Consider the following 19,381-nt stretch of genomic DNA (forward strand, 5'->3'; position numbering starts at 1 on the left):
AAGTCCAAGTCAGATAAAAAGAATAATCATGATGATCATGGCACAATGCGCCCAGTCGCAGCATTCCGTGCGTTGCAGCAGATGCATCGGATTTGGTCAAGGTGAAACTGTCGATGTGTCGACTGGTCAAGAAGAGGTTGACGAAGATCAGACCGGCCTCATTTATGAGAAGGAGAAAACAGCACATATACTCGGTCTTTCAGCGATACAAAGAAGCCATCACGAGCAGCTATGCACAGCCAGCAACGCTGCAAATTGAACTGGTTCGTATTGTAGATTCAGCAACACCTCTGAGGATAATCGCCCACATGGTGATGCCGCGGAAAGGCTCAGCTGAATACGCGCTTGGCAGTGGCTAGTGCGTCGCATCACCTCGATTTGATACATTACGAGCGCTGCCTTTCTTGCTGCATTTGTACTGCGTACCTTTGCTCTCTTTCCTTTACATAGGTAGCCTGGGCTTACTGTTGTCTTGTCCTTCTCTTGTACTCTCAGTTCCCTGGTCGTTCAACGCTCCCTTTGGTCGAGCGAGCGGCCCCCGCACGCAACTTGATCGTCCCCTCTCTTGTCCCGGACTTAAGGCACGCGACCGCGCCAACATTCATATTCTACCATGCTCCGGTATAGACGTTACAGGGTCTTCATCGCCTTTACTGTCATTGCAATCTTGGCTACGTATTACTTTGTAGGACATGGTAGTATAGCCTTACCTTCAGCAATTGGCGCAGGCTCGTTGAAGCAGGCTGGCAACGATGCTGCAGCTGCCGCTAAAGAGAAGGCTCAAGCTGGTCTTGACCTGATCAAACCGGAAGAGCCCACCAAGGACGATATACTTGGAGTTCTACCACCACTCCCGACTACGAAGTCAGCTCCTGCTGCTACCTCGATCCATGCCGAAGCGCCGAAACCGTCGACGGCAAAGGCGACCACTTCTTCCTCTGCTGTCGCCGCAACACAATCGCCCACTCAATCCAAACCTCAAGATGCTGCTGCCATCTTGCCTGTACATGAGCTGGACGAAATGGCCGAGGTTGGCGAAGGCAGAGTCGAGATCCCACCCGTCTACCAAGGCGTTCCCAGCGTGCCTGCGATACACTGGTCCAGACTACCCGACCATTTCCCTGTGGCGACAACCATCCAACTGCCCACCGGCACTCCCGAGGCCGTTCCTCGTATCCAATACGAGTTCAAGAAGGAGTCTTCTGCCGAGAAGGCTGACAGGGAAGAAAAGCTCAAGGTCATCGAAGGTGCAGTCTCGCATGCTTGGAGCGGATACAGATCGAAGGCTTGGATGAGGGATGAGGTACGACCCGTTTCAGGCGGTGCTCGAGACCCCTTCTGCGGATGGGCAGCCACTCTGGTCGATGCTTTGGATACACTATGGCTTGTCGGCCTCAAGGATGAATTCGACGATGCCGTCAAGGCGGTTGGCGAGATTGATTTCACCACTTCCCAGCGAAAGGACATTCCTCTCTTCGAGACTACTATCCGCTATCTTGGTGGTATGCTCTCAGCTTATGACCTGAGCGGGGCAAAGTACAAGGTTCTGCTGGACAAGGCTGTCGAACTTGCCGACGTCTTGATGGGTTCTTTCGACACTCCCAACAGGATGCCTGTAACTTACTACCGTTGGATGCCGACTTTTGCCTCTCAACCTCATCGCGCAGGTACACATGTCGTCTTGGCCGAGATCGGTTCCCTCTCCGTAGAGTTCACCCGTCTCGCCCAGCTGACCAAGGAGCCCAAGTATTACGATGCCATCGATCGCATTACCGATGCCTTCCTGGAATGGCAGAATGCCTCCGGCTCCAATGCAACCCTGATCCCTGGTCTGTTCCCTGTCCATGTCGATGCTTCTGGATGTGAGAAGCCTGCTCAGATCAAGTCTCACTACTCCCATCCCGCTGGTATAGGAGGCGATGTTGCAGTAGGTGATGGTGCGCCAGTCATTCCTCAACGCCCTGTCACACAGGGTCAAGGCACAAGGACCGGCACCTCGACAGAGAAGGACGGGTCCTCCCAACCCGTCAACCTGGGTGGCTCGCGCATGGGTGCATCTGCGGCTGGTGGAGTGGGCAAGATTATCGGTTGGGACGCTCCTCTGACCGAAGGTGATCTTGACAGCCCTCAGGCAAAGGCTGCTGTCCTTAACTCGGACAGCCCAGAGCTCAACAAGCGTCAACTGGGCGATCTTGAAAATCAAAAGGAGAAGGCCGCTGAGGATACCTTCCAAAAGGAGACTCAAGCCAAGATGCACACTTTGCAGCAAGAGGTGTGCCTTCCTCGAGGACTAGCTTCAAGCGGTTCTGGTGGCTCCGAAACGTTCACCATTGGTGGCATGGCCGATTCACTGTACGAGTACTTCCCTAAGCAATACCTTTTGCTCGGTGGTTTGGAGAAAAAGTACCAGACTCTGTACGAGCAGTCCATTGATGCCGTTACCAAGCATCTCATCTTCCGCCCCATGACTCCTCAGAACGCGGATATATTGTTTGTAGGCGAGTACAACGCTCATCCACCTAGCACAAAGGGTGCCGTGGAAGGCTCATTCAAACCGGAGGGTGCCCATTTGTCTTGTTTCGCTGGCGGCATGTACGCCATGGGTGCCAAAATCTTTGGCCGTGACGAGGATCTCGAGCTAGGTGCTAAACTCACAGAAGGCTGCGTCTGGGCTTACAACGCCACGGCCACCGGTATCATGCCCGAGCACTTCTTGGTCTCGCAGTGTGAAAGCATGACAGACTGCAAATGGAACAAGACAAAGTACTGGGAAGACCTAGATCCGTACGCTGAATCGCGCCTCCAAGTCAACGTTGCAAACCCATTGGGACAAAACCGCAACGCGCCCCAAATCAACGGGAGAGATCTGGACGGCCCTGCCGCGACTGTCGCTCATGCCCCTGCCCCTGCTGTTCCGAACAGCGTGCCTGAACTCGATATTGCTACACCAGCAGAACAGACTCTACACGAATACATACCTCCCACACCCCCTACGCATGAGGAGTTTGTCCTTGCCCGCATATCCGAAGAACGCCTCCCCACAGGAATGACTCGTCTGCTCAGCCGCAAATATATCCTGCGCCCCGAAGCCATCGAGTCCGTCTTTTACCTCTACCGTATCACCGGTGATCAGCACTGGCGCGAGGTCGGTTGGCAAATGTTCCTCGCTGTGCAGAAGTACACTCATACCACTTTTGGCGCTTCTGCAATTGATGATGTTACAAAGTCTCTGCCTACGCAAGAGGATAGTGAGGAGAGCTTTTGGTTGGCGGAGACGTTGAAGTATTTCTATCTGCTGTTCGAAGATGAGGACGTCGTGAGTTTGGATGAGTGGGTGTTGAACACTGAGGCACATCCGTTTAGGAGGCCGGATGCTGAGAGCGTTTCTGCTGCTGCTAGTAGTGATGGTGCAGAGGAGAACGTGAGGGTGGACTGATGATCTCGATCTTGATTTTTTTGTTTTCTGGGACTTTTCCAGCCTGTACTTTTCTATTGCCCAAAACCAAAATGTTGTCGATGATTTAGCCTCACTCTACTTTCCAACATCTCCCTACAACAGAGTTCAACAGTGTGTCGTCGTGTCGTCGGAGGAGAGAAGAGCGTTGGCTAGATCCGCATCTGATTAGACTGAAGTGGGTGATGTCCGTGACAGAGGGAAGCGCGAACCGAGTCTCTCGGCTCGCACTGCCTCTCTTGTGACTGACCACTCAACCCTCGCCATCCAGGTTGCCCTTCCAGGACATATCCACCTGTGTGGAGCACCCGCGATGGTGACCAAGGAAGGAGCGATAGACGATCCGCTGAGGTAAGTCGGACTTGACAGTAGGTCTTTTTCTCTTGCCTTCTCTCCTCGTAGCACATGTCTGCCTCCTCTCTTCCCCTTCGTACTACTGCTCGACTGCAACAGATAGCCGGAGCATCTGCTCAATCATCCTATCGCCGGGTCGCAAGCATACTGGCAAGAACTTACTCAAAGACAACCGACGCCACCATGGGAGCACAAAAGACAGACACGCGGGAAGGATACGCCCAAACGCCGCTCAACACCATCAAGGTATACAAACACAGAGGTGAATCCACATTAATCTCCCCACTCCTCCATACGCTAGCTGACCCTGTTGATCTCAGCTGCCTACGACTACCAAACAATCCACTCCATCTTCGCCTCGACTCTTGTCTCCCACGTCTCCTTCATCTCTACCGACTCCGACAGCGACCCAACACCAATAAACCTGCCCTTGACTGCCGTACTAGGCCGCTACGATCCCTCCCATCCTCTACCATCCCACCCTTCTTCCCGAGAATCTGCACACCGTGCCGATCTGGACCGCCCCTTGGACCTCTACCTCCACGGCAACGTAGCAATGATGCTACGCCGTGCCATCACCAAATCCAGCGGCGCAGGCATCAAAGTATGCATCTGCTCCACAAAAGTCGACGGCGTAGTGGTGAACTTCACACCCAATGGCCATTCCCTGAACTACAGATCCGCAGTCATCCACGGTATCGCTGAATTGGTCACGTTGCCAGAAGAAAAAGAATTCGCCATGCATTTACTCACTAACCATATGATTGCTTCCCGCTGGCAAAACACCAACCCTACGACTCCCTCAGCGCTCAAAAGCATTCAAGTCATGCGCGTGAGCATCACTTCTGCCTCCGCAAAGGTCAGAGCAAAGAATATGGGCTTAGCGGACTCTTGCGATATCGCTGCAGAGAGGGATGACATATATACTGGGGTATACCCTTTATACGAGGTCTTGGGTGAGCCAGTGCAAAGTGGATATTCACCCGGCAGACCCGTGCAAGAGCATTTGGAAGAGTGGATGCAAAGGAGAAATGCAGAGGAGAAAGAGTATGCGATCAAAGCTGCAGAGAATGAAGCTGAAGAGGCAGAGACGATAAAAGAACATGTCAAGAAGATCGAGGAGATTAGGAGACGTAGAGCTGTATGAAAGCTGGACATGTTGATTTCGTACGGAAACAAAAAAAAAAGAAACAAAGCACCTTGAGTTGGATTCGAACCAACGATGTCCCGACCCGTGAGAGAGTGTGAGTGTTAGGTAAATGAGCGAACTCAGAGAACGTAGGATACCGGATCGGGTGTGCTGACCACTGCACCACCACGGCTTTCTTGGCTGTGTTAAGGGGAACATGATGTTTGAAGAATACAAAGATTGGTGTCAGAGGTGGAGCGTTATGGAAGTTGCGAGGTCGCGTGAGAGAGTTTTTGGTTGAGGATAGGCTTCCAGGACTTTTTGGAACGATTGGGGCTTTAGGCTTGACACCATTTCGGTTTGAGGATGACTGTAGCCTAGGTATAACAGACTGTCTTCTTGCATCAGTGTCATAGTGACCGTCTAACTTTTCGATAATGACGAGCATCGAAGGTCGTATATCTCGCAATTTGGAAAGTAGAGTAGTTCTCCAATCGCATGCTTGTTTCTCAAATTCGACATGGGAATTAGTCTAGACCCACATGTTTTTCCTAAGCCCATCGAAAGCGATACAAAATGAAAGTAGTGATTAACCGAGCATACACGAAAGCTCTCTATCAGGTATTCCTAGTCTTGCGTCAGCATTCCAAACAGATATGAGAAATTGATTATACAAAGACAGGGTGGCACAGACAACATCATATATTTTTTTCTGTCATTTCTAAACGTATATCAATTGCACAAACACTTCCAATGTTTATTTCTTGCCTTGTTCGTATAGAAGAGAAAGAAGGTCCCAAGGATACAAGATCAGACATGGAGAGCCAAGGGATATAGCACTTTGTATAGCAGCAGCAGCAACAGTATGTAACAGCTTCGACCCTCTGTTCATGCGTACGACGCAACTGGAAGGAACATCACATCAGAAATATCAGGAAGATGAATAACGAACAAAAAAGGTTCAATTGTTAAACTAGCTAGGGAAACAAGAGGATGTTCTGTTTCCTCTTGGGTCATCAGTGTCGTTGGCTATGATAAAAGTACAGGCACATTGGCGTCGCCATATCCTCCTCCGACGATCATCATGATTCGTAAAGATTCATATTTGATTCTTGGCTTTCATTTTGTTTTTGCTGGGATTGGTGATAATGAGCTTAAAGCTCCTCCTTGACACGGTCGGTGGCGCGCTGAGCAGCCTCTGAGGCTCTGTGCTTGGCCGAGCTGGCGTTCTCGCTGACGGCGTCGGCAGCCTGCTGGGCGTAACCAGCGGCGCCCTTGGAGGCACTGCTGGCAGCGCTGCTGGCAGACTTGGGTCCGGAAGCAGAGACCGACGAGGCGGACTTGGCAGCAGCGCTCGAGAGCGATGAAGACGACTTGGAGGCAGCAACCGAGGCGGCGCTGGATGCTGAAGAGGCGGACTTGGCGGCAGCACCAGACAGGGAAGAAGCAGACTTGCCAGCGGCATCGGTGGCGGACTTGCCAGAGGCAGCAGCAGCATCGTAGGCGCTGTTGGCATAGTCGCCAGCGACGCTCGAAGCGGACGAGGCGGAGGCAGCAGCAGCGTCAGTGGCAGCGTAATAGCCTGAAGAGCCGGAGGCGGAAGCGTAACTGGAAAGAGAAGAAGCAGAAGCAGAGGCGACGCTCGAGATGGAGGCGAGGGAAGCCTTGGCCTCCTCACCACCAATGCCGACCTGAGCCTTGGCCCAGTCGAACCAGTACTGAGCAGATCCGTAAACGGAGTCGGTAGCAGATGCGAATTGGCTGCCAGCAACGTTGGTGGCGGAGTGAGCAGACTGGGCGGCAGCACCAGACAGGGAAGAGCCAGACTTGGCAGCAACGCTGGAGGCAGAAGAAGCTGACTTGGCGGCAGCGGCAGAGGCAGAAGAGGCAGACTTGCCAGCAACACCAGAGGCGGAGGAGGCAGAGTTGCCAACAACGCTCGAGGCGGCGTTGTAGACGGAGCCAGCAGACTTGGAAGCCTCGCCGTAGAGCGAAGAGGCCGAGGCGGAAACGTTGTCACCGGAGAGCTTAGCGCTGTGCTTGCGGGCGAGAGCGATCAGCTCGTTGCGCTTGGAGCCCTGGGGAACCTTGATGCCGTTCTTGTCGAAGAATTGCTTGAGCTGGCTGTCGGACCAAGAGTTGAGGAGCTGCTCAGACAGGGACTGCTGGGCACCGGCGGCCGAAGCAGAAGCAGAGGAAGCAGCCTTGGCGGCCTGGTTGGAGGCGGTGCGAGAGTTACGGCGAAGGGAAGCAATCAGCTTGTCGCGAGTGCTGGGCTGAGGGACAGGGATGCCACGCTCGTCGAGCCAGGCCTTGAGGTCAGAGTCGGCCCACGAAGAGTAGAGCCAGTTGCCGGGGTAAGCAGAGGTCTCACCAGCCTTCTTGGCGACGGACTGGTAGTTGGAGCGAGCAGAGTGGAGCAGGGAGTCGCGGGTGCGAGGAGAGGGGTTAGGAATGCTGTGGTAGTCGAGGAAGGACTTCAGCTGCGACTCGGTCCAGCTGTCGAAAACCCAATCTTGAACGGAAGAGTAGGCGTCCGAGGCTTGGTCGGCAGTCTCGTGCCAGTACGACTTGACCTGGCTGACAAGGCTGTCCTTGTTCTGCTCAGTGCCCTTCTTGACCTGCTGGCCGGAGCTAGCGATGTAGTTCTGGAGCTGCTTGGTGTCCCAGGTGTTGTAGGGCTGGGCGAGCTTGTCGTTCCAGTTGTTCTTGACCAGATCGACGAGGTCCTTGCGGTCGGCAGGGGTGGGGTAGGGGACATCGTGGTCAGAGAGCCATCTCTCCAACTCAGTCTCATGCCACTTGTTATAAGCTGTAAATCTTGTCAGCCTCGGCGCACGTCAATCTACTTTAATGTAGCTCAAGAGCTACATGAAGAAGCTGCGACTGATCTACTGCTCGTTCCAGGAATGCCCAGAAGTGCATTCGATGGACGAGACAATAGCTAGCCAGCTGTCAACACCAAACATTCTCCACTTACCAGCTTTGCTGAACCAGGTGCTGGCGGTGACGGACTGTGCGCCGAGAGCGAGCACTGCGGCGGTCGCGAAATTGAATCTCATATTTGCAGATACCGAAATAAAATTTAGGTAGGTCGATGAGGAAGGTAAGAGGAAGAGCACGCGGTGCGAGTTTTGTCTGTTGGAGTCGAAAGCTGGCGCACAGCACGGGGCGTCACGGTGACGTAGGCTGTGGAAGCTTGATCTCATTGTGATTGTTCGAAACTCTGCACCATCCGACTCTTCCACTTTCTACAACATGGCACAGCATTGAATTCATACCAGGCGCATTTGCTCAACCAGTCTTCTCACATTCAACTACTTGGTCTTACCGTCCGACTGTGTGGTTAATATAAGACGCATTCGCGTGTTCAGATAGCCTGAACCCCAGAATTGTTCCCCGCTCCTCCAAACAGTTGACATGTGTTGTGTTCATCGATCTTGGCATGTGCCAGCCACTTCATTTCTGGTTTTGATGGCGCCATGACAACGTGAAAACGTCAAAACACGATTTCTTGTGTCACCGGCACCCAGTGAGTGCTCGGCGCTCCTATTGCAACGTACTCTCCCACTCTATCACTCGTCTACTGTTGGCAGAACGTGCCTGGTGTTTCCTTGCAGCTGCTGTAGTGACAACCATTCATATGGACAAAGGGTTCGACAGAAACGTCAGATCCTCAGACATGGTACCAATTCCAGAAAAATTGTAAGATCCAGCACAAGACCACGCCATGAGCAATGTGTGAAGATGTTATATCGCGATGCACCGCATTTTGGAGACGGCAATTTTCAGTTAAGAATTGAAGGAATGGCAATGGTAGACCACGCTCTCTTCAGAAACATAGCCGCGTCCGAAGGCACTATGTGTTGGATCACGAGTAGTCCTCGAAAGTGCTGGTCAGATTCGCAGTGACGATTACCATGTTGCCTCGCGGAGTATTGTTGATGGATGATGCTCATAAGCTAGACCTTCAAGGGAGCGAGTCGCTATACATGACAAAACACTCTGTGATCAAATCTCGCTTCGGCGAAGATCATATGCTGGCGCATACCGTAGATGTCGATCAAATCGTCTCAATGAATGACGGCGGTATTTACTATATCCAAGTTGAACACCCTTCGATTCTTCTGGCTAAGGAAGAAGCATGAACAAGGATGTCTTTGCAGTGCCTCTGGCATCATTACCGTGCCTGCCATTCCTAGAGAGAGGACTAACCAGATATCCGCCGGAGAGCACACCGTTTATAGGCCTAGAGGCTGAGAGAGGGTCGGTGTGTTCCAGCATCGTCCGCCAGGGAACTCGAGATAGGGGCGCCGGCATGTGTTGCAGCAGCGAGATCCTGCGTGATTTACTCGACCGAGATAGCTTTTTGATAGAATCGAGCCATTCAAGATCAGTGAGATCGATTATGTAGCTGTCTCACCATTCCTGTCATGATTTTGAGCATTGGGGCCTACAAATAATACGACCGAGCCGTCATCGTGATCTGGGGGTTGATCTGAATAAAATTTCTGAAGACGGTGTGGGGATACATGGGTATGCTGAGACGTGAGGAGGCTGGGTGCGAGAGCTACTCTGGCATCAACCGCAATTCATGAACCAGCTTCCGTCATAACAATTTGCTTCGTGATTCGACTCGCATATAGGTGGGTCGAGCATGACGTCGATGTGTTGATGATCATCTGTGCTCCAAGCAGTCATCTGGAGAAAGTCATACAAGTGACGAGAGGACGAATTGTGAGGACGAACTAATTCCGAGAACAAGAGTCTGGATTTGGGGACACAAGATACTTGAGCTTGGTAATCGTGAGTGGCAAGTGTCAGTCATAAAAGCTTTTTTCTGCGGCTCTTAGCAAATGTGTTTGAAGTGCAGTCGCGGAGGGACGTTTTGCGGATTTAAGCGTTGACACGTCGGTGGCGTTGAGGATCGACGAGGCTATTCGCGAACAAGCTTGTCGGAAACGATCCGTATGCTGGTGCTGCGTAAGGGACGAAGAAGTCGACGGCCGCAAGGAAAAATAGTTGGTCGGAATAGACATCGGATGGCATGACATTACGGGTTGCGGTCATGCGAGTACGGGAATGATGAACAGCTCTTTCCCTTCTTAAACGTACCTTCCGCCCTCACTCCACCTCTCTTTCCCTTTTCGACCCACGCCTTCTTGAATCCTCTCGTCCTCGCTGCCGACTTCTCAAGGGAATCAAAACTTTATCAAGCACATCAACACTTTCACCAGACTCAACAGCCATCCTCTCACCAAGATGGCGCCTGTCATCTTCGGCTTGCCTTTCAGCGAGTTCACGTGGTCCAAGTTCGGCAATGCAAACATGTGGAACAATGTCTACCACTTGAGAAGAACCAAGTTCATCGTGTACCAGCTCGCCATGATCTTCTGTGTCGTCTCAGAATCTCTTGGAACCGACGCCTTGTCAAGATTTGTCAGCCAGCAGAAATGGATCCAATCTCACGGCGGCGCCGGCGCCAACGAATACAACAACGACTATGTTGGTGTTGCATCCTACAACATCTTCGCCGGCATCTACGTTGCTACCATCTTTGGTGGCGCTTTCTTCTTCGACCTGATCTGGCCTGAGAGACACGAGGACCACGGTGTCAGAGTTGCCTGGAAGCTTTCTGCCATTGCTGGTATCTTCATCCACCTTGCCAGTTGTATCGCCATGACCGTCATTGTCGCCACAAGAAGCGCCTACGTTACTGGTGTAAGCACAGCCGATGGCAACAGACTGGTCATGGAGAACGGAAAGACTCCTCTCGACTACAGGCACAGCGCCAGAATCGTTACCTCTGTCGTCTTCGGATGGATTGGTTGGATCTTTGTCATTGCCAGCACCGTCATTCTTGTCGTCGGCAAGACCCACGATGAGAAGGTTGGACCTTGGAGCACTCATGTCCGCGAGGCCAAGAAGAACAACATCGACGTCGAGTCCAACTTCGTTTCTGGACATGCATCCGAGAAGCCCTTGACAAACCCTCTTACTGGCGAGCAACCCGAGGCCCTCGCCCCCAACCGTCCTCAAGCTGCCCATGTCAGTGAGCCTGTTCGTGGTCAGAGCGCCTCAATGGATGCCTCGAACAACCACAGCTTCGACTCGAGCGCACCTCCCGTCAACCCTTCCCACGTTTAAGCAGCTGCTCTGATATAACGAATCGAGTGCTCGGTCACTTGAGTACCGGATGGCCTATTTCGATGACGATACCCGGAATGTTGGACTAATGAAGAATGACGAGTTTTTTACGCTTTGTTTATTGCTTGCAACAGATACCCACTAGAGTTGATTTTGATGCATGCATGGCGTTTGGGAGAGGGGGATTTGGCAAAATAATAGCATACCTTCAGACGAAGGGTATGAATGATCCCAATGCACATATTCACCACAAGATAATCTCTGTCTCTTCTCTTGTGCGTGGTGTCTCACATTGCATAAAGGTGTGGTGATGGTCGAGACTCTGGGTGAGCCTGGATGTTTTTGGATGGATGCACATAGATGTGAGGAAGGTCGGTGTCTTTAATTGGGTATTGTCGTAATGTACATGAGTCGGGCAATCTAAACGGTTCTGCGATCTGACATGACGCGTACGATGGTACCGGGCCCGGCGACTTCAATGACCTGTAAAAGGGTACCAAGTCAGTATGCGACAATTGGTGGCCAGACGAGTGCAAGGGATGTACCTTCTCGTGCCAACTCAAGAAGACACCCATGTTTCCACCCTGACCTTCGGCAGTGTTGCGCGGTTGGACCTGGGAGAAGCCGGTGACTTGTGGTGTGACGTTCTTGGAGGGGTTGGAGGTGGAGGCACCAGTGGCCATTCCCTTGTATCTGGAAGGGTTCAGCTGTTGTTGATAGAGAAGGAGGTTGGCGTGGTAATTACAGGTACTTCATCAGGACGTCGCATAGCTCAGAGCCGCCTTCGGATGTGTAGATGCGCTGCAATAAAGGACCCATGTCGGCGGTGCGGACTTGTTGCAAGACTTCGGTAACGGTGTGCATATACGAGTCCTTGGACTGAGCATCGGCTCCGTAGGGAGCATTCTCGAGAGCACCCCGGAGAGCACCCTCGGCATCACCTCCGCGCCATAGTTGTCTGATCTGTTGGCTGAGGGCTTGGACGTCCTGTGGGCTGACGGGTTGGACAGCTGGGGTCAATGTGGAGAGGTCGAAGTTTGACGAGGATTCGGGATCGAGCGCGTCGATGTTGATTGTGCGCCAGTTGACTTGAGCCATGATTGCTATGTGAGTATGAGAGAGCAGTAGTGGTTGTCGGGGAATGGTGGATTAGGTAGGTACCACTTGCGTGTCCGGCGCGGAGGTGGCTGTGAGCTTGGACCTCGTCGGCGACCCTGGACGCGCAAAGGCGTCAACAACAGGCTTGAAGCCATAAACAACCCTCTCGTGCTACTCAATCATCCTCGACATTTTAATTTATTCCACCTGTCGCATCTGTTCAATCCCGGTCGCGTAGTAATTTTCAACAACTATGAAGCACACCGGACCTTTTTGCTCGCCGCCCTGGACATGAGATCATATACAACCGTCTGCGAGGGTACATAAACATCAATACTTTATTTTCGAGTCGTCGCAAACATGTCGCATTACGACGACGCCTCCAACTTTTCCGACCTCAGCTCTCTCGATGGCTCAGACGACTTCGGTCGTAAGCTGCTTCAGCATACAAAAGACGCCCAGCGCATCTCGGCCTTGACCCAGTCGCACGCCTTTAGCAAAGCAAAGCCCCTGCCACGCGCTGCCCTGAGCCTCGACAACCTCGAGCGTAACAACTTCCACAATCCGCCATCCCACCAACCCGACCACCACCCGGCCAGTCTCTCCGAAAGCACCGCCTCCGATCCGCCATTGAATCTGCCCACCTCATGGGGAAGGAAAGGAAGACCAAACCACGCTTGGATGCGCAACATACACGATCAGTCTCAGACCAACGTACAATCAAGCCCAAACATTGACTGGGCTGGCGCTGCGAACGACTCTCTGTACTCATCTGCTCATGTCTCTCCGCCACAAAGACGCGCCCACACTCTGGAGAGACAAGCCGTAGTCGAGCAGCACGAGAGTTACATTGACCATTGGGATCCAGACCGAGACTTTAGTGCCGCCTCGCTGCTAGAATCCACTCCAGCTGTACCCTCACGATCTCGCTTGACCATTGACCAGATTCGCGAGCGTGAGATTCAGACTTACGAAGCTCGTGCTTCCTCATCCGCTCGCCGCCAACCAAGACAACAATCGACAATTGAGACACAATCGCGTAACTGCCGAGATACCTATGCAGGATCCAGCTCCGCACAAGGCTCCAAGGCGGTAATTTCCAATAAAGAGAACATGTCCCTGGCACCACGGCAATCCGCTCGCGCTTTGTACAAAACTGTCGAGACGTCAGGAACGATGCCTACCATTACTCCTCGACCTCCACAGCGAAAGACAGACTCCCTGGCGTTGCTTAAAAGGCTGTCAAGGACTCCAAGCGCTTCGCCTTCTCCCACCTCGGCAAAGGACACTATACCAGCAAACAATCCTCCTCGACAGGATACCGCCTGGTCCGACAAATACCCAAAGCAGCCTACGCGATCATTGTTCCGGGGAGATTCACCACAAGTGCCCGAAGTCGTAAGGAGTCCAGAACTAGTATTTGTCGAGCAGGGTGATTCATCGCAAGCACCCGAAGTGGTTGAGATTCCAGGACCTGCGCCTGAAGAACCTCTCGTAACTCCTGGCAGGCCAGTTGAGCGGCAGCTGCCAGCAAAGACTCCCGTGGTCATGGGTGCTTGGGTGGATACACCACAGACTGCTCGCCAGTCGAGCAACTCTGCAAGATCTCAGGCTGATCGTCAGACTTCCGAGTCCCTTGAGCCGATCACTGAGAACTCTCATCATCGCTCAATCAGCGAACCGAACCTACCTACCTCTGCGTTGGATGCTATACTCACGGATGTTCGTAACGGCAAGCGACGAGAAGACGACGACCCCACTCTTGGTGACTCTACCATTGCCAGTTTGGAAGGCGTCATGGCTCCGTCTGCCGACAATACTCTCAGACTTGACCTCCCAGAGGTACCATCGGTCCAGCCTCCATCTTCAAAAACCAAAGACAAGCAGGAGACAGTCGGTACGGAGACATCGAAGAAAGAGCCAGGTCAGGAGTCTGATTCGAAAGACATTGTACCAACCTCGCAGACGGACACAGACCTACGGAAGAGATGGTCCGCTTTCGGGGGTCTCAAGAACGGACTGGGCGGCACGAGCGCCGCTTCAAAGCCCAAGTTACAGACCAACGACAATCGTGCCTTGGATGAAGCCATCGCGTCCGCCTCAAGAGGACCTACCTCCCGGCAGGGTGACACTCGGAATGCCCATCAGCATGTAGCAGGCACACAATGCGTACAATGCGGAAGACCAACCAGTGTGCTTCGTGCGGCTTGGAACGAATACTGGAGCTGGTACTTCCGTCGTGATGCTCGAGCTCCACTGGGCTTCCGACTAACCTGGCTCGGCCTGGCATGTATAGTTTTCTGGACATGGCTGGTCACCGAATTATTGCTCAGCTCCATCTTCAGTCCTCCCAGGTACGCGACTAAGATGCGCGGATATGGCGTGGATCCTCACGCGCCACGTTTTCCTTATGTTTTGCCCACTCTGGCATTACGGCCCTTTGCTCCGTTGATATCACCGCTTGTGTCTTCGGCTGCGTGGTTGTGGAAGACTGTATGGGGGCAACCGAAATACAAGTACTACCCTGCTAGTCCAGGCGCTTGGGGTTCGGCTGCCAGAGTTAAGATTGGACCCCCGAGTCCGCGGTCTGCGTACTACACGAGCCATAATATAGTAGACGATGTACGATGGACGGAGCAGCAGACTGTAGGACAAGCATGGCAGACGAACGAGGAAACTCAGCGAAATGTATGGAGCACTTGGGAGACTGACGGTGATGCAAGCATGCTCGAGGATGAAGTTGTCATTTAAACGAGCCAGTTCTTGCATTCCAAGGCGCTTTGGAATACTTTTTTTGAACAGCGACTGCACTTGGCAAGAGAGGTGTTTACAGACTTCTTGTAATGAGCATCTAACTCTGCAAATTTATCGTGCCATTCATCCATTGCTTCTCTATCCCCTCTCTTGTTGTGTGTTGGAACTCGAATCTCTGATTTGACAGTCTCGACCGTCAAAGAAGAAGATCATTTTGTCCAAGGCTTCGATGTGGCTTGTGTGGTTCATGAATCATAATCGAGTGGATTTGTGACTTGAACTGTGGGGGAAGCTCTGACCCCGGCACTGACATCACCGACTCGATGGTGCGATGATGCATGATGTAGCTTCCGTTTCTGTGGAACGACACGCGATTGCTTCAATTGTTTTTCCTGCTCTCTTCTCTTCCTTTCTATACCACAAACAAAACATCACATACACCAATTCATCATGAGTCTTTTACGCACAACCTTCATCCGCAATGCCCCTCGCACTTTCGCTCGCAGCCCTGCCTTGAGTATCAGCGGCAAACGCTTCGCTTCTTCCGACTACGGCAGCGGTTCTGGCGATCCCAAGGGTGAGAAGCCCCAACAACAAGGCGCAAACCCTTCAGCCGACAAAGAGCACCCCGGTCCTCCTCCTCCCAAGGCTGGTCAGGGCAGCGGTGGTGCCACCAAGGCCGACAGCACCGGCCACAACACTGGCGCCGCTAAGCAGCAAAAGAAGAGCTTCTCCACCATGGCCAGAAGAATGGCAACTCAAGACTACGGCAGTGGCTCAGGCGATCCCAAGGGCGAGAAGCCTCAAGAGCAAGGCGCAAACCCTTCAGCCGACAAGGAACACCCTGGCCCTCCTCCCCCCAAGGCCGGTCAAGGCAGCGGCGGCGCCACCAAGGCCGACAGCACTGGCCACAACACCAGCGCAGCCAAACAGCAAAAGAAGAGTTTCTCTACCATGGCAAGAAGAATGAGCGAAGACAAGCCCAAGTCGACAAAAGGTTTGGAGCCCAAACTCAACAAGAACAAGTCCACACCCAAAGAAGAAGACCTTCCTGAGGATGTAAAGCAGCATAACAAGGAGATGGACCAGAAGGCCGATCAGGCTGCTGAGAAGCTTGGCGACGATAAGAGCAAGAAGGACGACAAGGTTGGCAAGCAGTTCTGGTACGCTTTTGCTCAACCATAACTCTCCTGTTTCGATATATGCTAACTCCAATCACAGGGCTGGTACCGGTGGCGCTGATAGAGACCCTTGATTGGTCTTTACTATACGTCCACAATACGTCTCTTTGATCTCTTACGACTTTTCCGACTTTCTATTATGCCCGTTGACGAATGCCGACCGAGGAATTCATAACAGCTTGACATAGCATGTACTTCTACTGTATCAATGATTGCATTGGACGACCCCTCCCTATTGAACCAAAACTCAACACGGACACATTGTTGTGTGCATGGCTTCTACCAACAGAAGTGATATAAAGATGATGCTTATTTGCTCCTATGTAATTCTCAATCTTTCCACCTGATGCTTTTAGACATTAGATCCGACCGTCTTGATTGAGGCAATCTCCCCTCCACAACAGAACGTCAGGAAAGGTGAGACGGCCCCCCATGTACCTATACTTTTTGGTCGAGCACAATTTACCCACGTATGTGCTCTCGTACTCATTAGCTCACAGCAAGCAATCTTGCAAACTGCAAAAAGGTCAGCATCTTTCCACCACATCGACGCACCAAGACTTACTCGCAAGGCTCATTCTTCCTCACATACTCGAGATAATCAAAACACTCATCCCCTTTCAAAGCATCCACATCAGGTCTAAACTTTGGCAATTTCTCCACCATCCTCATCACCAACTCCTGCCCTTCGTCACTGACCCCAAACTCCAGCAATTCTCTGACTCTAGGCTGCCAGTTCAGAATCGCTCGGAAGCAAGACATGTAGTTCAAGTCTTCGAGAAATGGCACTGGTGTGTTGCCGACTAGCAATTCCCACATGATGATTCCTAGACTCCAGACATCGGTTTTGGAGGGTAGAGCGCCGGCGCCGCGTTCAAAGACTTCGGGGGCGACGTAGTCGATTGTGTCATCCGTGATGCGGTCGTGGATGTATTGTCGTGCGTCCACCAAGTCCTCGCCGCCGAATTCTGTGAGTTTGAAGAGAGGAGGGTTAGTGCGGAAGACGATGATTTTGGTTGGCTTCAAGTCGCGGTGAGAAATCCCTTGGGAGGCGAGGTAGGAAAGTGCTTTGAGGGTTTGCAGAGCGAGATCCATGACTGCGTCTTCTTTGAGTCTTCGGGCGTTGTGGTGGCGGATGAAGTCGCTGATGTTGCCGTGGGGAGTGTGTTCGACGAGGATGATGTTGCCTTGAGGCCATCGTTCGCGGAACGCAGAGACGACATTCTCGTGACGGACCCGTGTCATGGCAGCCGTTTCGCCCAGGTTGATGCGTTCTTCTCTGGCATCGCCTTTCCTGTCTCGTAGCTTCTTCAGCACGACAGGGAATCCGGTATTTTGCTTCTGCTTGCCCTTGGCGAGCGTCACTGTCATGCTGCCTGTCTCAAAGTGGAATGGTCGTGCCTGTTGCCAGATGCAATCCTCTTCTGCGTCGAGATATCTCTGGCGTGCATCTATCGGGATCCGTGCCTGGCGCTCAGAAGGTCGTAAAAGAGACCACATTGTCGTCTTCAGCTCGGCCCATCTGGATCGCGTCTTGCGATTTGCGAAGTCCAGGAATGGAAACATAAGCATCAGCGAAATGTTGCCGGCTGTAATCGTGACAGCCTCTCCTTGGTAGATTCGTGTCCGCTGACCAACTCCCGAGAGCAGTTTGTCGTCAACTCTGGTACCTCGAGGACTGCAGTTGTAAACGTCCAACTCAGGGACAGCCATGGTGTCATCCAGTTGCACCCTAAAGTGCAATACATCAACGCTGTTCCCATCCCCCTCATCCAGAAGGATATCGCACTGGTCCCGATCTCGTCCGAACCTGTGGCCTTCTGTTACATCGATGAATGAGTCGATGCTGAAGGTCAAGGCCAGTCCGGTCTGCTGTCCGTCTTCCTCGTTATAGCCATCTCCCAAGTCGGCCATGGGTTGGATTTGACAGACAAACCGTTCGTTTTCAGGACGTTCCAGGATGCCGGTATCGCTGGACTCGATGCCAATGACGCAGTACGTCTTGGTGATATCGTACCACCCGAGTGCGTCGCTATCAGCCGAGGTGGGGCTTAACATGGTGGGATCGATGGTTTCGAATGAGGAAAGAAGTGGTGCAGTTCTGGAGGCACTCAAACTATTGTCTGAATGTTTTTGTCGGGTTGGTGTCTTTACGAAGAGTCGCGGCCTCGGCAGCATTTATACTTGCACCCAGAGTCTTTTGCCTTTGCTGTAACGAAGCACCGCGGCGGAAGTTAGTCGTAAAGCGCGAGTTATTTTTTCTCCGTCGTTGCAGAGGCGACCTGTCAGTTGTATCGGGTCTAATCACGGCCTAAACAAGGAACATGGTGCTAATCGTCGACGCGCTTCCAAGATTGTTCGGCATTGATTGGGACCAGCGAAGTCGCCTTGGTAGTGCTAACAACGGGTCCAAGACTTGCTGACGACCGGGATCAGTTCATCCGCTGGTTGGGCACGCCATGATACTGTCAGGAAGGAGCACTGACGATCTATCGCAGACCTTTCCGAGGTCCAAGTCAAGAGATGCAAGCATCCGGCTGCGACTGCAAGACGCTTCATTCGGACGCCTCAAGGACGGTTCGTCACTCTGTTGACCTGCGATCACCTCCCGAGACTTCAATTAATCGTCCGCCGCAGAAGACCGGTTGCTGACATGACTGGCGCACAGTCTTGCCACCCCGCTCTCAGGCCCACGGAGGATGTTGCTATCCGGTGTCGTACAGAATCCGTCGGCGGCAACCCTGGAAAAACGACCCTTCCAGATGAAATTATTTGTGAACTCATTTACTTGCCGATAAATAAGATGGAGTCGTAACAACGGCTTGCCACCTTCTTGTGCTGTGCATATTTCGGCTACTCCGACAATGTATCTGAATTACACCAAGATCGGGAGCAGCGAGTGATACCAGTAGAGCTGACGACAAGGTCCGGCTTCTTACTTTACTGCAAAGTCTGGATGCAGAGGTCAGAAGGCTTCGTGCAGATTCTGCTGCAAGCCTTTCGACAGCAAGATCGATTGGGGTCATTTTCTGAACGCAGTCGACAGAGGTACACGGTGTCTCAGCGGTCAGCTAGTCGTGACTATGATTGGATGCTTGAGAGTCAGTATAGAGGAGACCAGAAGTTGCGTATATCTTTCTGGTAATGCATGTACATGTCCCTCCTCCTAGCTCTCGTGGCGGCTGAATGCGACAGCACCTATTACGACCCATCTATTTGTAGCAAAGCTCGTATTTGAGACGTACCTACTTCTTAGCTCTGCAA

General features: G+C 52.4%; 8 protein-coding genes across 8 annotated transcripts; 5 read left to right on the forward strand and 3 right to left on the reverse strand.

The window, feature by feature from the left end:
* Positions 1-613: 613 nt before the first annotated feature.
* Positions 614-3,436, forward strand: M436DRAFT_56484 (seven-hairpin glycosidase; the record flags this gene model as incomplete). Its single annotated transcript, XM_013568025.1, has 3 exons — positions 614-1,003; positions 1,052-2,143; positions 2,213-3,436. 3 exons carry the CDS (start codon positions 614-616, stop codon positions 3,434-3,436), a joined length of 2,706 nt encoding a protein of 901 aa, XP_013423479.1.
* A 588-nt stretch (positions 3,437-4,024) lies between these two features.
* M436DRAFT_17739 (uncharacterized protein) lies at positions 4,025-4,862 on the forward strand (the record flags this gene model as incomplete). The annotated part of the gene is made up of 2 exons (XM_013567948.1): positions 4,025-4,070; positions 4,129-4,862. Coding segments are annotated over 2 exons (780 nt in total), but the record flags the coding sequence as incomplete, so codon positions are not given.
* A 1,229-nt stretch (positions 4,863-6,091) lies between these two features.
* Positions 6,092-7,999, reverse strand: M436DRAFT_56546 (uncharacterized protein; the record flags this gene model as incomplete). Its single annotated transcript, XM_013568035.1, has 3 exons — positions 6,092-6,730; positions 6,896-7,749; positions 7,918-7,999. 3 exons carry the CDS (start codon positions 7,997-7,999, stop codon positions 6,092-6,094), a joined length of 1,575 nt encoding a protein of 524 aa, XP_013423489.1.
* A 2,200-nt stretch (positions 8,000-10,199) lies between these two features.
* M436DRAFT_56311 (uncharacterized protein) lies at positions 10,200-11,084 on the forward strand (the record flags this gene model as incomplete). Its single annotated transcript, XM_013567983.1, has 1 exon — positions 10,200-11,084. The coding sequence occupies one exon, from the start codon at positions 10,200-10,202 to the stop codon at positions 11,082-11,084; it is 885 nt and encodes a 294-aa protein (XP_013423437.1).
* Positions 11,085-11,504: 420 nt separating this feature from the next.
* M436DRAFT_56379 (Arp2/3 complex 16 kDa subunit ARPC5) lies at positions 11,505-12,182 on the reverse strand (the record flags this gene model as incomplete). The annotated part of the gene is made up of 3 exons (XM_013568008.1): positions 11,505-11,567; positions 11,630-11,777; positions 11,830-12,182. The coding sequence occupies 3 exons, from the start codon at positions 12,180-12,182 to the stop codon at positions 11,505-11,507; spliced, it is 564 nt and encodes a 187-aa protein (XP_013423462.1).
* Positions 12,183-12,542: 360 nt separating this feature from the next.
* On the forward strand, positions 12,543-14,933 carry M436DRAFT_56447 (uncharacterized protein; the record flags this gene model as incomplete). The annotated part of the gene is made up of 1 exon (XM_013568018.1): positions 12,543-14,933. One exon carries the CDS (start codon positions 12,543-12,545, stop codon positions 14,931-14,933), a length of 2,391 nt encoding a protein of 796 aa, XP_013423472.1.
* A 741-nt stretch (positions 14,934-15,674) lies between these two features.
* Positions 15,675-16,121, forward strand: M436DRAFT_56504 (uncharacterized protein; the record flags this gene model as incomplete). Its single annotated transcript, XM_013568028.1, has 1 exon — positions 15,675-16,121. The coding sequence occupies one exon, from the start codon at positions 15,675-15,677 to the stop codon at positions 16,119-16,121; it is 447 nt and encodes a 148-aa protein (XP_013423482.1).
* A 490-nt stretch (positions 16,122-16,611) lies between these two features.
* Positions 16,612-18,175, reverse strand: M436DRAFT_56359 (kinase-like protein; the record flags this gene model as incomplete). Its single annotated transcript, XM_013568003.1, has 2 exons — positions 16,612-16,633; positions 16,683-18,175. The coding sequence occupies 2 exons, from the start codon at positions 18,173-18,175 to the stop codon at positions 16,612-16,614; spliced, it is 1,515 nt and encodes a 504-aa protein (XP_013423457.1).
* Positions 18,176-19,381: the final 1,206 nt, after the last annotated feature.

The sequence above is a fragment of the Aureobasidium namibiae genome (assembly GCF_000721765.1).
Source record: "Aureobasidium namibiae CBS 147.97 unplaced genomic scaffold scaffold_21, whole genome shotgun sequence".
Classification (NCBI taxonomy): domain Eukaryota; kingdom Fungi; phylum Ascomycota; class Dothideomycetes; order Dothideales; family Saccotheciaceae; genus Aureobasidium; species Aureobasidium namibiae.